Genomic DNA, 12,600 nt, shown 5'->3' on the forward strand with positions numbered 1-12,600 from the left:
CCTTATCTACATGCCCATCGACGAATTTGTCACCCTCTCGATTAAGCCCCTGATATAATGTTAAATATATATAAATCCCTCGTATATTTTATATAATATTTTATTAGTTTTGTTTGGTTTTTATTAGAATTTGTATATTACTAACATATTTGAATAATGTAGGTTCCGGAGGTTTATCGTGGTTAAAAAGAGCGAAAAAAGAGCTAAAACAAGCCAATCAGAATTGAACTGGACTGCATCAGAATTGAACCGGACAGGTCAGCCCCCCTCATCCGGAGCGCCGCGCGACCGGGAGGCCAAATCCTGCCGCGCATCGCGCCGGGTATCCCGTTTCGCGTATTTTCTTATTTTTTTTTTATCAGTTTTGGGCCCAGGAAACCTATTTAAACACCCCTAAACTTAATCCTGAGCATACCCTGCGAACCAGAGCCGAATTTGGAGTTTCCCAGAGCTTAGGATTGCAATATTTGGCAGGTTTGAAGGCAAGGAATTAGTCAGCGAAGTGCTTATTATTCAAGGACGAAAACCATGGGTTTTATCGCCTTTAATCTTCCGTTCTTATTTATTTTCGCCATGATTTCTTTTATTATCATTTTGTTTGCTTTTATAATGTTAGGCTAAACTTTATAGACTGCCTAGGCTTATGATGAACCTTTGTTGACGTTTGATTTTAACTTGGGATTTATTTATCGTTATGGTTTTTATGAACTAGTTAAAAAGTTTAATTATATTAAATTGATGCATATGTGTGCTTAGGGTTGTTTAATTAAGTTTTATTATTCCATAGTTGCCTTGATTATTGTTTGTCATTATGATAGGTTTCTATTAGGTTATCTACTTTGTGTTTTTAACTATTTTATGATTGATTTCGCGATAAGATCATAGGAATAATATTAGTTAATCAAATAAACCTAAGTGTGCTGCAAACCTAAATAGTTGTAAGGTTCTAGGTTATTGATAGGTCTTTGTTGATCAGGATTGCTAGATTTAGTTCTTCGTAAGGAGTCCGTCTAGGTTTGATTGATTAACTTTGTCTATCTAGTCAATTGAATATATTAGACTGCCTTTGATTTTCGCGTTGTAAGGTAGGATTTCGTATAAAGGAACTAGTTTGTAATTAATTAGGTGACCGTAAGGAAACTTGATTTTTATACTGGTGTGCGTTAAAACTTATTAGAAACCCATAGGTGTCTCTTGAGAAGGGTCAGGGGTCCTATTCAGGTTTTCTCTTAAGCGTCTATCTTATGATCTCAGTTCTATAACTAAATAGTCTCCCGATTAATTGATAACTGAAACTTAGGGGATTTTAGCCTAGGTGGTTGTTCATCATCATTTGAATTAAGTCTAAGTTATAAGTTTAGTCGTCTTTAGTTTTCTTAATTAGTTAAAATTAGTTTATTAGTAAAACCCCCCTTAGGAAAATAATAAATAAATAGTCGTGTCTATAGTTGAGTCTAATTTAGCTGGTTTACGTAATTTAAAGAGTCTCGTGGGTTCAATATCCGGACTTACTTAGTTGTACTAGAGTCGATCGGTTCACTCGTCAGTTAGTAGTTTAGTTAAGTTTAAGAGTCTATAATTTATTACTTAGTGTCTAGATTAGCGTTTAATTAGTTAATAAATTAATAACTACATCAAGCACATCAGCCCCCCCCCCCCCCCTCTCTCTCTCTCTCTTATGACGTGCATGATAGGAAGGAGTTCTTGCATCAATACTAACCTTGCTGCTCATACCCCAATTTATTCCATGTGTTTTCGTCTCTAAAATGATTTAGAACAAATAGCATTGTTATAATCATCAAAGATAGTACGTTCTATTGCATGTGGTGGTGCGCGATAATGGGACGTCAAGCAACAGTGGCGTGAAGACTATTAGCACTACAATGATGGCCACTGGTATAACAGGTCGATGGTGGTTGGGGTTTTCGATGGTGGTTCAACAGTCTGATGATGGTTATGCTTGGTGGTTGAAAGTGGTGGCGAGAGAAGACATAAAAGGGGAATCGGAAAGGAGAAAATGAGAATGAGTGCCGATCTAGTCTTTATGATTTAAATATACCAGCATAGAGGCCATAGGTGTTATTATTATGATCATTATTATTTGTGGTAGCAATATTAGTATTATTATATCAAGTCGTTTTTGGCCTTCAGATTCCTATGTGTGATTACCATACACTATTAATGGTCCTTATTGGTCATTGTTTAGCTACATAACTACACGTTTGATCATAGTGAGTCATTTTGAACCTTCTAATCTATTTGTTAAGACCGTTTTTATATAATTATTTATTGGTCGATCTTCGTTTATTTATACATAAGAGAGGAAAGAGGAGAAAGAGATGTTCAATATATAAACACTGCTGGATAATTAAAACTCAAAAGAAGTGAATATTTTAACCATGAGATTATATTTCAATTAGGGTCGTCTTGTGGGTAACCTAAATAAGATAATGGTTTTAGGCATCCGGTTTATAGGGCCTCCATTTTAAATAGGACTTATGCATTATAAGATTTTGAAAGTAAAATTATTTTAGAATTAGTTAAAAAGGATTGCTTCATATCTATTATCCCTGCATATCATCATGTTCTATAATTTTTGTATACTCTTTAGCGTTATACGCATAAAGAAAAACAGAGAAAAAGGCCTCAACATTTTATTTAGTTTTAGGCCTATGAGGACGTTAAGCCGGCCTTGATTTCAATGACCAAAACATAAAACAATTAGGTGCAACAACTTCGTGAAACACGATCATCCTCATTTCTAGGTCATTGCATAATCAAATAGCAATATAATATTTCAGTTAAGCATGTACGTAGTTGTGTATAGTTGAATTTGTAAATAAATAAAGTGATTAAATGAGGAATTAATAAATTAGTAAAGCACATGAAATAAGGCATAGAAACAAGATCATGTTTCACACCTTGAGTATTGAAAGCGATCCCATATCTGTCTTCTTTTTTATAAAATAACAAAAATTAGATGGTGGGATGTTGCCAGGTGTTCGGTACACACAAATATATAAACACATTAATTCCATCTCTACCACCATTCTCACATCACATCTACCCTACTCTTTTCTCTCAACATAACAATACAATATGGAAACTAATAAGCAGCCAAAACAAGGCGGAGCAACCGCGGTGACCATCGCAAAACCGTCAAGATTTAACCGGATCTGTGTCTTCTGTGGGAGCAGCTCCGGCAAGAACCCCGTCTACCGACAAGCCGCCATCCAACTTGGCAACCAACTGGTACGTGCACATACTTAATTTATCATAACCTGATAACATTAAACCAACAAAAGACATGCATATGTTCTAAGATCACTGATCACTATCATCTATATTCTGTTTCATGTTTTTTGTTATATTTTATTTTTTTGTCAGTAATACTCAATTTTCTATGAAAAATGTTATTTGTACGAGTGTACGTGGGTGGTCACCAATTATGGGTGTCCCAAATAATTTGTTTTTCTGTTCGTCAATATGACAATATATACTCAATTACATGCAGTTCAAAAACATGCAAATTAACCACCAAATATGGGTTTATTTTGCTGTTACTAAACATGCAAATTAAACAAGTTGGGGGATATTTTTGCTTATATCGTACTAGCTTTTGAACCCGTGTATTATACGGGATTTGTCAAATAATAAAAATAAATAAGGTTCGTTATTTAAAAGAAAATGAACAAAATTAAAGATAAAAGTAAAATAAAACATATAGTACAAATAATAAGAAATCTACAATCTTAAATTTACAAATTAGAAAAAATATCTTTATATACAACATTTGTCAAAATTGTTTTGACATATTAATCTATTACCCATGGATAATTATGATAAATGAGATGAGAGTTAGAGAATTTGGAAGAGAAATTATAACTCATTTGTTAAAATTGTTTTAACCCATGACCCATGGATATGTTGGATAAATAAAATGATGCATTCGAGAATTATAAAGAAAATTATAACCCATTTGTCAAAATTATTTTGACCCATAACCCATGAAGAGATAGAATGAATGAGATGAAAGATTAGAAAGGAAATTATAACTCATTTGTCAAAATTGTTTTGCCTCATAACCCATGGATATATAGAATGAATGAGAAGAGAGATTAGACCAAGAATAAATATGAGATTGCCACATCATTTTCATTATTTTCTTTTATTAGTATTGTTAGATTTTTCCAAAGCTTTTGTTTATTTTTATTACAATTTGTTACTTATTATTTATTAGTATTATAATTTTAGTTATTTTTAATATTTTAACAGCAAATTTCGTGACTTTTAAAATAAATATACCACGCATGATTTGAACCTCAACCTTTAAGTTGTGGGAACACTTCTTAAACAACCTTGATAATTAGTATTAATAACTAGCATATTTTACTTACTAAAATTATTATATTAAATTATAGAAATCATTGAAAGAAACCACATGAATTGAGATAGGTTTTGGAGAATGACTTTTTCTTTATTTGTCCTAAGAGCATCCATAACTAAAACTCTACCGACCACCACACAATATGTGTGTGTGTTTGTTTGTTGTATGTAAAGGTGGGGCCCTTAAATCCGATTGCTCATATCAGAAGCAGACTTCATCCATGGACTTTAATAAATCCACAATGGTGAAGTTTGTTGCTTAGTTTGTCAGTCCATTTCCACATCAGCCGGACCTTGGGAAAGATATATTGCGCTGTGAATGCCCTTAATAAGCTTTTTACTTTGAAAACATATAACATATGATAGACCTCATTAATAACTTAGTTATCAATATAAAACCTTGTAAGTTGTAAAGTTCAGCTTAAGAAATTAATAAAGACATAAGAACATAAAACTTCTATTATACGGAATATTTAGTATTGACAGGTTATCTTTCATCTGAAAGTGTAGCATATATAGGTCGATTTCCATGTGGTGAAATCGATTCTCATACAAGTTGTGCGAAAATTATGCATATTTATAAATTGTTTATACAATTATATATGAGATCCAAATTGTATATATATATTTATTATAGATCGACTTGACAAGATTAATTAGTGCAATTAGTCCAGTGGAATGCTGCCACGTAAGTAAACCTTGGTTCACATTTTCTCTTTGTTAATACTTATAAAAATAATAGTAATAATAAATTGTTTAGAGTTTTAAATAAATAGTTATTATCACCAATATATAAAACCGTTAGTAACGTGAAGCGATAAGAGACATGATTACGTGATTGATTATTATTGATATATTAAACTAAGGAAATAAATAAGTAAAACTAAATTAAATAATTGTAAAATTGCAGGTAGAAAGGAAGATTGATTTGGTCTATGGAGGGGGAAGCATTGGCTTGATGGGACTTGTTTCCAAAGCCGTATTTGATGGTGGCTGCCATGTCATAGGGTACACTCGATCTTCATATTTAAAATTAAGTATTAATTAATATTTAACATTTTTCATCTAATCAGTTATAAAAAACCTCAAGAACTATATGAAAAGTAACATTTTTCATCTAATCAATTAATATTTAACATTTTACCTTATAATATTTGTCGGACATGATATACAAGTATTTATGTCATTCATGTGATTAAATAGAGTTAAGGTTGATTATATATTAAACATGATCATGTGTATACATAAATGATTGTAGAGTTAATGTTTGTATCTTCTTGTTCTCACAGTGTGATACCTAAAGTGCTGATGTCAAAAGAGGCAAGTCTCTTAGTTATGAAAATTGTCTTCTTTTTTTTCTCTTTTATATTACAAGAAAACTAAAAATGTTACAATTTTTCAGATTATTGGGGATAGTATTGGTGAAGTAAAACCAGTGCTGAATATGCATCAAAGAAAAGCCGAGATGGCAAACCAAGCCGATGCCTTTATAGCTTTGCCTGGTTTTATTTTTATCAACGCTTCTTTTTCTAATTAGCTTGATTATTTAACTATTATATATCTCATCAAAGAAAATAAAGCAAGTATATAAAGTGATTTTCATACACATGGCTTGTGGTTAGGATAGACATGATAAATGTGACAATGACCCAAGTGTAAACCTTTCTTTTAATTTATTTTGTTTTATTTTATATGATATATGTGTGACCACACAACATTTATAATATCCAAATTATTGTTATTGCGATTTACGTTTTGAAAATTCTATAGGTGGCTATGGTACACTCGAGGAACTGCTTGAAGTCATTACATGGGCACAACTTGGAATACACAAAAAACCGGTAAAATTCGCTTTTACAAGTTTTGTCATACAAAATGATGTCGTTTTTTTATAAATTTGAATAAATACAGATAGGATTGTTGAACGTAGATGGGTACTACAACTCACTGCTATCTTTCATAGACAAGGCAGTTGACGAAGGTTTTGTCACCCCCGATGCCCGTCGAATAATTGTCTCAGCTCAAACTGCTCATGAACTCTTGTCCAAGCTTGAGGTAAGATAACCACATACACATATGACTGGAACAATAGCTTTCCAACCGACTTCAAACAGGATCTTTTACATTTAACTACTTTTTCAAACACAATGAGGGTTTAAACAGATTTTATCTTTTTTGAAAAGTTAAGTTGATATGTTCCAAAAAAAAATAGAAGGAATTTAAATGTCATTTTAAATTTGAGAGGGAGGCTTTTATAATATGACTATTAATATTTGTCATAGATTTAGAAAACAATATCTAATTGTCAAAATTTTCAAACAATCAGTTATACGAGCTGGAGAAGGAGATGGGAGTCAAGTCAAGCTGGGAAATGGAGCAACAATTGGATTATTCTGCAAAGTCGGAGTTTGCACGTTGACTTGATCTCATCTGTACAAACCCCAAACTTAAACCTATTAACAAGCTCGGATATGGTATCTTATTTTATAGTCTCATGTGTTATACGTGTATCGTAAAGTTATGCTGTATAACATAATATTACGATACAATACATGTAAGACAAAACTGAGACATAAAGCTAAGAACAGCATGTCATCTAATTAACAATATACCGATAGTGGCCACACATTACAAATATTTGTTTTCATTTCTAAACTCTAGATAGATTAAAAGTGTGTTTTTGAATTTATTGCTATGTATATTCATTTGTGCCAAGTGATATGATGATAGGAAGATGTATATGAGAAAAAATATATATACTGTATTTTATTATTTTTTTTAATATACTTAATCGACTATTTATATTATTTGTATACTTCAAATCCTATAATATCTGTGAAATAATAGAATAAAATTATATGGTTTTTGAATGAGAGAAAATGACCATTAAATTTCACCGGTCGATGAGCCTGACCCCTGTAAATCGATTCAGTTTTCATGTTATTTGAATTAGTTCAGGTTTCATATTTTTTAAGCTAAATTCGAATTCGAAGTGATTCAATTTTAGAAAGCTTAAAACCAATTTAAATTTCAAAGTTCTTCAGGTTGTTTTAAATTCATCTGAATAGTGAAGAAAAATAAATAAATAGCATATGTGAATATGCCTATAATAAATAAATAATGTATTTTATTTATAAGGTGAAATCTATACAATTTAAATTCGAATGATTCGAAAAATATACACGAATTCGGTTCGGATAAGTACCTTATTCAATTTAAAAACCTAATCGAGCGCATTTTGAATCGAATTTAGTTTTTCTTTTTTAGTCCAATTCAATAAAAAAACACCCCTACTGACAGGTCATGTCCAAGACACTGAAGAAGGGGGGGGGGGGTGCATAAGCCCGACACGACTCCAACGGGTGCAGCCGGTCTTGAACCATAATCAACCAGTGTGTGTGTGAACTTCCTATGTTTTGCCATGTATAGAATCCATTGTCCTCAACATATCTCAAGACCATTCTCACAAATCCTCTAATTTATTACAATGAAAACCACTATGAAAAGTTGGGGCCATATACAAATTGAATATAAACTTATAATCAGACTTCGCTATCTCAACCTATTAACTACTAAACGCGTTGATTTGGGTTATGTTAAATCTTTAACGAGTCAAATGGGTCGAATAAAAAGAGTAACTAACATCAAAATAGGGTGAAAGTCACCAAAGTATTCTTGTATTGTATATGACCTCCAAAATAACCTTATTTGTATATAAAAAAAAATAATTTTTCTAAAAAAGAATTTTTTTGGGCCGACCCAACCCGAATCTTTCGACTTATGCTAAAATGATTAGTAGTAAAATATACCTGTTTTGACCCGTTACCTAACTTGTCCATCTTGCCACTTCACTTATCAGTTATCAACCATAAGTAAAAACCTTCATTCACTTAAAGGATTTAGGCACGGATGACGTTGAAACCAATCCCGAGAGAAGCCCAACAAGGACCGCGCTGTTATATGTGCTCGGTTCACCTTGCATAGAGTTGTTACGCGAGTCCACATATTTATCATTTTCAGATGGGCCGCCAACAAGTGCACCCGTCGCCACATTCGGGTTTGGTTCATTGGATTTGAGCCACTTCCATCCGTTTTTGCATCCGGTGGTCACATCAGCAGGGATCGAGGCCCCCCTATGGTGCACATATTGTGGGTAGTCATCACCATATCCAACTAGATAACTCATCTTCATTGGATTGTCTCCGAATACATAATCAACCTAACACACCTTTTATCATTATTATAATTATTATTACTTTTTACAATAGTGTTTATAGTAAAGATTAGGTCAGATGGGTAACATGGGTTTGGTGACAAGTTAAAATGAGTTCATGTTTAAATTGCAAAATGTGTAAACCATAAGTTTAGTGTAATTAACACAAAAAGATTCAAAACATTGTAAATAGTAAGACCCTATTTGAATACATATTTGAACCTCTTTCATTATTATTGAATGTGCAGCATTTGACATGTTTAACCCGTCATCAATATGACCCGTTCCCATATAAACGAGTTTAATAAGCAATACCTGTGATATTGCGAACTCACGAAGATCAGATGGTGAGAACGATTCTGAATCACATTTGAGTCTTGAAGTTTCGGATGAAAGCATGTAATCACTGAATAAAACAGCTAAAAATGCAGAAGCTACCGGTTGTTGCAAAGCATGCCACTTGCTAACCCATATTAGACCACCTGCATTATTAATAAATATTTGTTCATAAAACAAATATTTTCAAATAATGCCCAAGTATGATTAAAATAACTACATTATTACAAAAGAATCTAATCTTTTCAAATGCACTTCAAATGACTTACAAGTTACAACATATTTGACCCATTGACCCGTTTATGACCAGTAAAAGTTACCTTTTGTTCTGCTTGATGAAGCCGATGGAGAATATGGCAAGAGGCTGCACATTATAGCTTCGGCTGTCTTTCGGTACTCGCCAATATTTTCCATATCCGAGCCATCTTCGGCACCAAAAATGCTTACCCAGGACAATAGAACCTGCACGCAATCCAAATAGATTTAGGGCCCAAATTTATTACTTTGAGCGACTTTTAAAAAGGCCCTAGCATATCTGGCCCAAATGTAAACCAAAAACTGACCCATAACCGAACTGAACCCATACGAAAAACGGAAAGCAAACAGTCTTCTAAAACCAAAAATAGAAACCTCGGTTTTGGTTCGGACTGAGCCCAAAACTGGCCCATGCACACCCCCATTCTTTTTAGACAATTTTAATGAAGAATGAATGATAGAAATGTTTACATGAGTTCCAGGTAACTTATCATCCCAATTAAACCAACTAGGATTTCCCCAATTTAGCATAATCTTTTCCGTCTTCTCCAGTCACGAACTCAAGATACGTGCTATCTTTCGTTGCATGATATAACCAACTCGCAGCCCACAAAAGCTCGTCCCCATAACCGGTTGAATTGTAATAATCTTGAACTTGAGGGATGTTTTTGCTATAGGTCCCTCTATGCTCATTGGCAAAACTAAACAAGTCCTCTGCATGTTGTAGAAGCAAGCTTGAATATTGTGAGTTGTTGGACTTGAACACGAGTGATGCAGAAGCCATTGCTGCTGCTGTTTCAGCAGCAATGTCCGACCCTGGTTTTGAAGTGGTTATTTTTGTGAGTGGGCGCTTGTTGGTCATGTCTTCAGGCCTGTCCCAACATTCGTGATCTGCAACGGGATCGCCCACCTGAAAATAATTGATTAAATTAATAAACGAGCAACAAGCCGACTAAAGCTTTTTACAAGCTAAGAACAATCTCAAGCTCGTTAAGATTAACGAGCTGAGCCCGAACCTAGGTAAGCTGGCTAGTTTTAAATAAAGCCCAAATTTGAATATAGATAAATTATAACCCAAATTTTAATACAAATAAATTATAACCCAAATTTAAATATGCATAAATTATAAATGTTGTAGTTTATTGATTATGCATCAAGTATATGTTAAAAACAATTTATTTTCTTTTTATATATATCAACACGTGTAAAAAATATATAACTTAAAAAAATAAACGAGCGACGAGCCACAAGCCAACTCAAGCATTTTTTAACATTTCAACTCGTGAAGATAAATAATTGTTGTGTAGAGTGTAAACATGGCAAAATGGGTGGGTAGGATATGTTAGGTAACGGGTCAAAACAGGTTTATGTATAAAAAAACAATGATCTGTATGGGTCAAATATGACTACAAAAGTAATACTATATTAAATTTTTAATAATAATATAATCTAAATTTTTGAACAAAATAATTTAAATTAATAGAACAAGGAAGTAACCTGGATGTAAAGCACATCATGTTTAGGATGAGCATTAACAAGATAATCAGTGATCCATTTAAGCGAGTCTTTAGCAGACTGCAACTGATCAACCGATTCCATATTATCTCCATACTCAAGAATAGCCCAAGAAAGCACGGTGGCAGTAAACGCCATTGGAAACCCAAACTTCATATGATCTCCCGCATCATACATTCCCTTTGAAAGATCCAAATTAGCTTCCTTCCCGTCTTCTAGACCCGAATCCCCCCTCCATGATATCTTATTGTTCACCAACTTACCAGCTACAAAATAATGGTATCCAGATAACATAGTGTAAGATTATATAGAAACTGAATTACATTCTATTCAATAGAGGATTACAATATATAAAGATCTACTTGTGCATGTTGGCTCGATACTAATTAGCCCTAAAATACTCTACCTTACAATACTCCCTGCAGTCAAAGTGATAGAAAATCGGACGGTCAGACTGGAAAACAATAAAAAATAAACACAAAAAAAAAATAATTAAAATAAATAAATAAATAAATAAAACTAGTTTCAATCTCGGTCCTTGACTTGTAGGTCCAAAATTCTGCCAAAAATTCACAAGCTTCTTCTTCAATCGGACTAGGGGTGCAAACGAGCTGAGCTGCTTGAACTCGGATAGATAAAAAAGCTCGAAACGAGCCAAGCTTTTTCGAGCCTTGAATGGGAAGCTCGTTGAGCCTTAACGAGCCTTTTGTAATTTTAAGTTTTACATCCTTTGGACTTATTTGCACTAATTTCACACTGCGCAGTCGAGCTCAAGCCGAGCTTAGGCTTGTTTAGATTTTTCTCAAAATATATAAAAGATAATTCAAAATGTATATAAACTAGTTAACAAATAATAAATGAGCCGAGCCCGAGCTATAGAAAAAGCGCTTGAAACGAGCCTGGACAATCTAGGGCTCGTTTTCACCCCTAAATGAGACACTCTGATACCATGTGAGATTATGAAAGACTGAATTACATTCCATCAGTAGAGGACTAGAATATGTAGACATAACAAATGATTGCAACAAACATCAAAGAAAGAATATGGTGTTAAATATGAACGATTAAACGGCCAACCTTACATTTTTGGATATCAAAGAAGTGCATAGCAATTTTGAGGGCATCACCATATTTTTTAGAATTAGAACCTGACTGATTCCCAATTGCTTCCCGTAATTACGCACCACCACCGCGAATGCGGCCACTCCCAATGAGACCAACACAATCAAAACCCCAATAAAAATAATGCAGGCTCGAGGTTTCTTTTGCTGGCCCGTCATTAATATTAATCCCTGGGGTTGAATAAAATCAATGGATTGAAATTAGCTCGTTTAATTGACTCAATATGCCGCATCGATTTGTGAAAATAATTAGTATCGTTTAAAGGATTTGATTCAATAGCCATATTTTGTCACTCTGGATTGATGTTTGAGGAATGAAAGGGATGAATTGAATGGACAGATTGAAGCATGGAGATAATAATATTAAATATTAATTTTGGCAGTTTGAAATTTAAATTACCGTTTCCACTTTCCCCGCCATTAGATGTGTGATGACGCATGGTTTGTCGGTTTGATGTCCTGGAAACCAGTTGTTTAGAATGAGCCTATGTAGCTTGTTACGAGCCGAGCTTGATGTAAAAACTCCTGGCTTAAACCAAGCTCGAGTTCAAGCTTCTGAAATCCTAACGAGTTGAGCCCGAGTATTATCAGGTTCGGCTCGGCTCGATTACACCTTTACTAATGGGTAGGGTTGGCATAACATGTAAGTCATGACATGATAAGACACGAGTACCTGTGGTGCTAGACACGAACACGACACGATAACTAATCGTGTTGGTTTTTCCAAACACGAGCACGGACCTGTTTAGGAACCGGTTAACACGAAACAACCTG

The 12,600-nt window shown here is 33.7% G+C and overlaps 1 protein-coding gene and 1 pseudogene across 1 annotated transcript; one reads left to right on the forward strand and one right to left on the reverse strand.

Moving 5' to 3' along the window:
• The first annotated feature begins 3,065 nt into the window (after window positions 1–3,065).
• LOC143621825 (putative cytokinin riboside 5'-monophosphate phosphoribohydrolase LOGL10) lies at window positions 3,066–7,111 on the forward strand. Its single transcript, XM_077093132.1, has 7 exons — window positions 3,066–3,252; window positions 5,297–5,394; window positions 5,676–5,706; window positions 5,789–5,888; window positions 6,157–6,227; window positions 6,298–6,441; window positions 6,713–7,111. Exons 1-7 carry the CDS (start codon window positions 3,100–3,102, stop codon window positions 6,803–6,805), a joined length of 690 nt encoding a protein of 229 aa, XP_076949247.1. The 5' UTR covers window positions 3,066–3,099; the 3' UTR covers window positions 6,806–7,111.
• A 1,161-nt stretch (window positions 7,112–8,272) lies between these two features.
• LOC143621823 (endoglucanase 2-like) lies at window positions 8,273–11,985 on the reverse strand (annotated as a pseudogene).
• Between the last annotated feature and the right edge of the window lie 615 nt (window positions 11,986–12,600).

This window comes from Bidens hawaiensis, unplaced genomic scaffold (genome assembly GCF_021521415.1).
Source record: "Bidens hawaiensis isolate Kalapana, Puna unplaced genomic scaffold, B.hawaiensis_p1.1 tig00002977_1, whole genome shotgun sequence".
NCBI lineage: Eukaryota > Viridiplantae > Streptophyta > Magnoliopsida > Asterales > Asteraceae > Bidens > Bidens hawaiensis.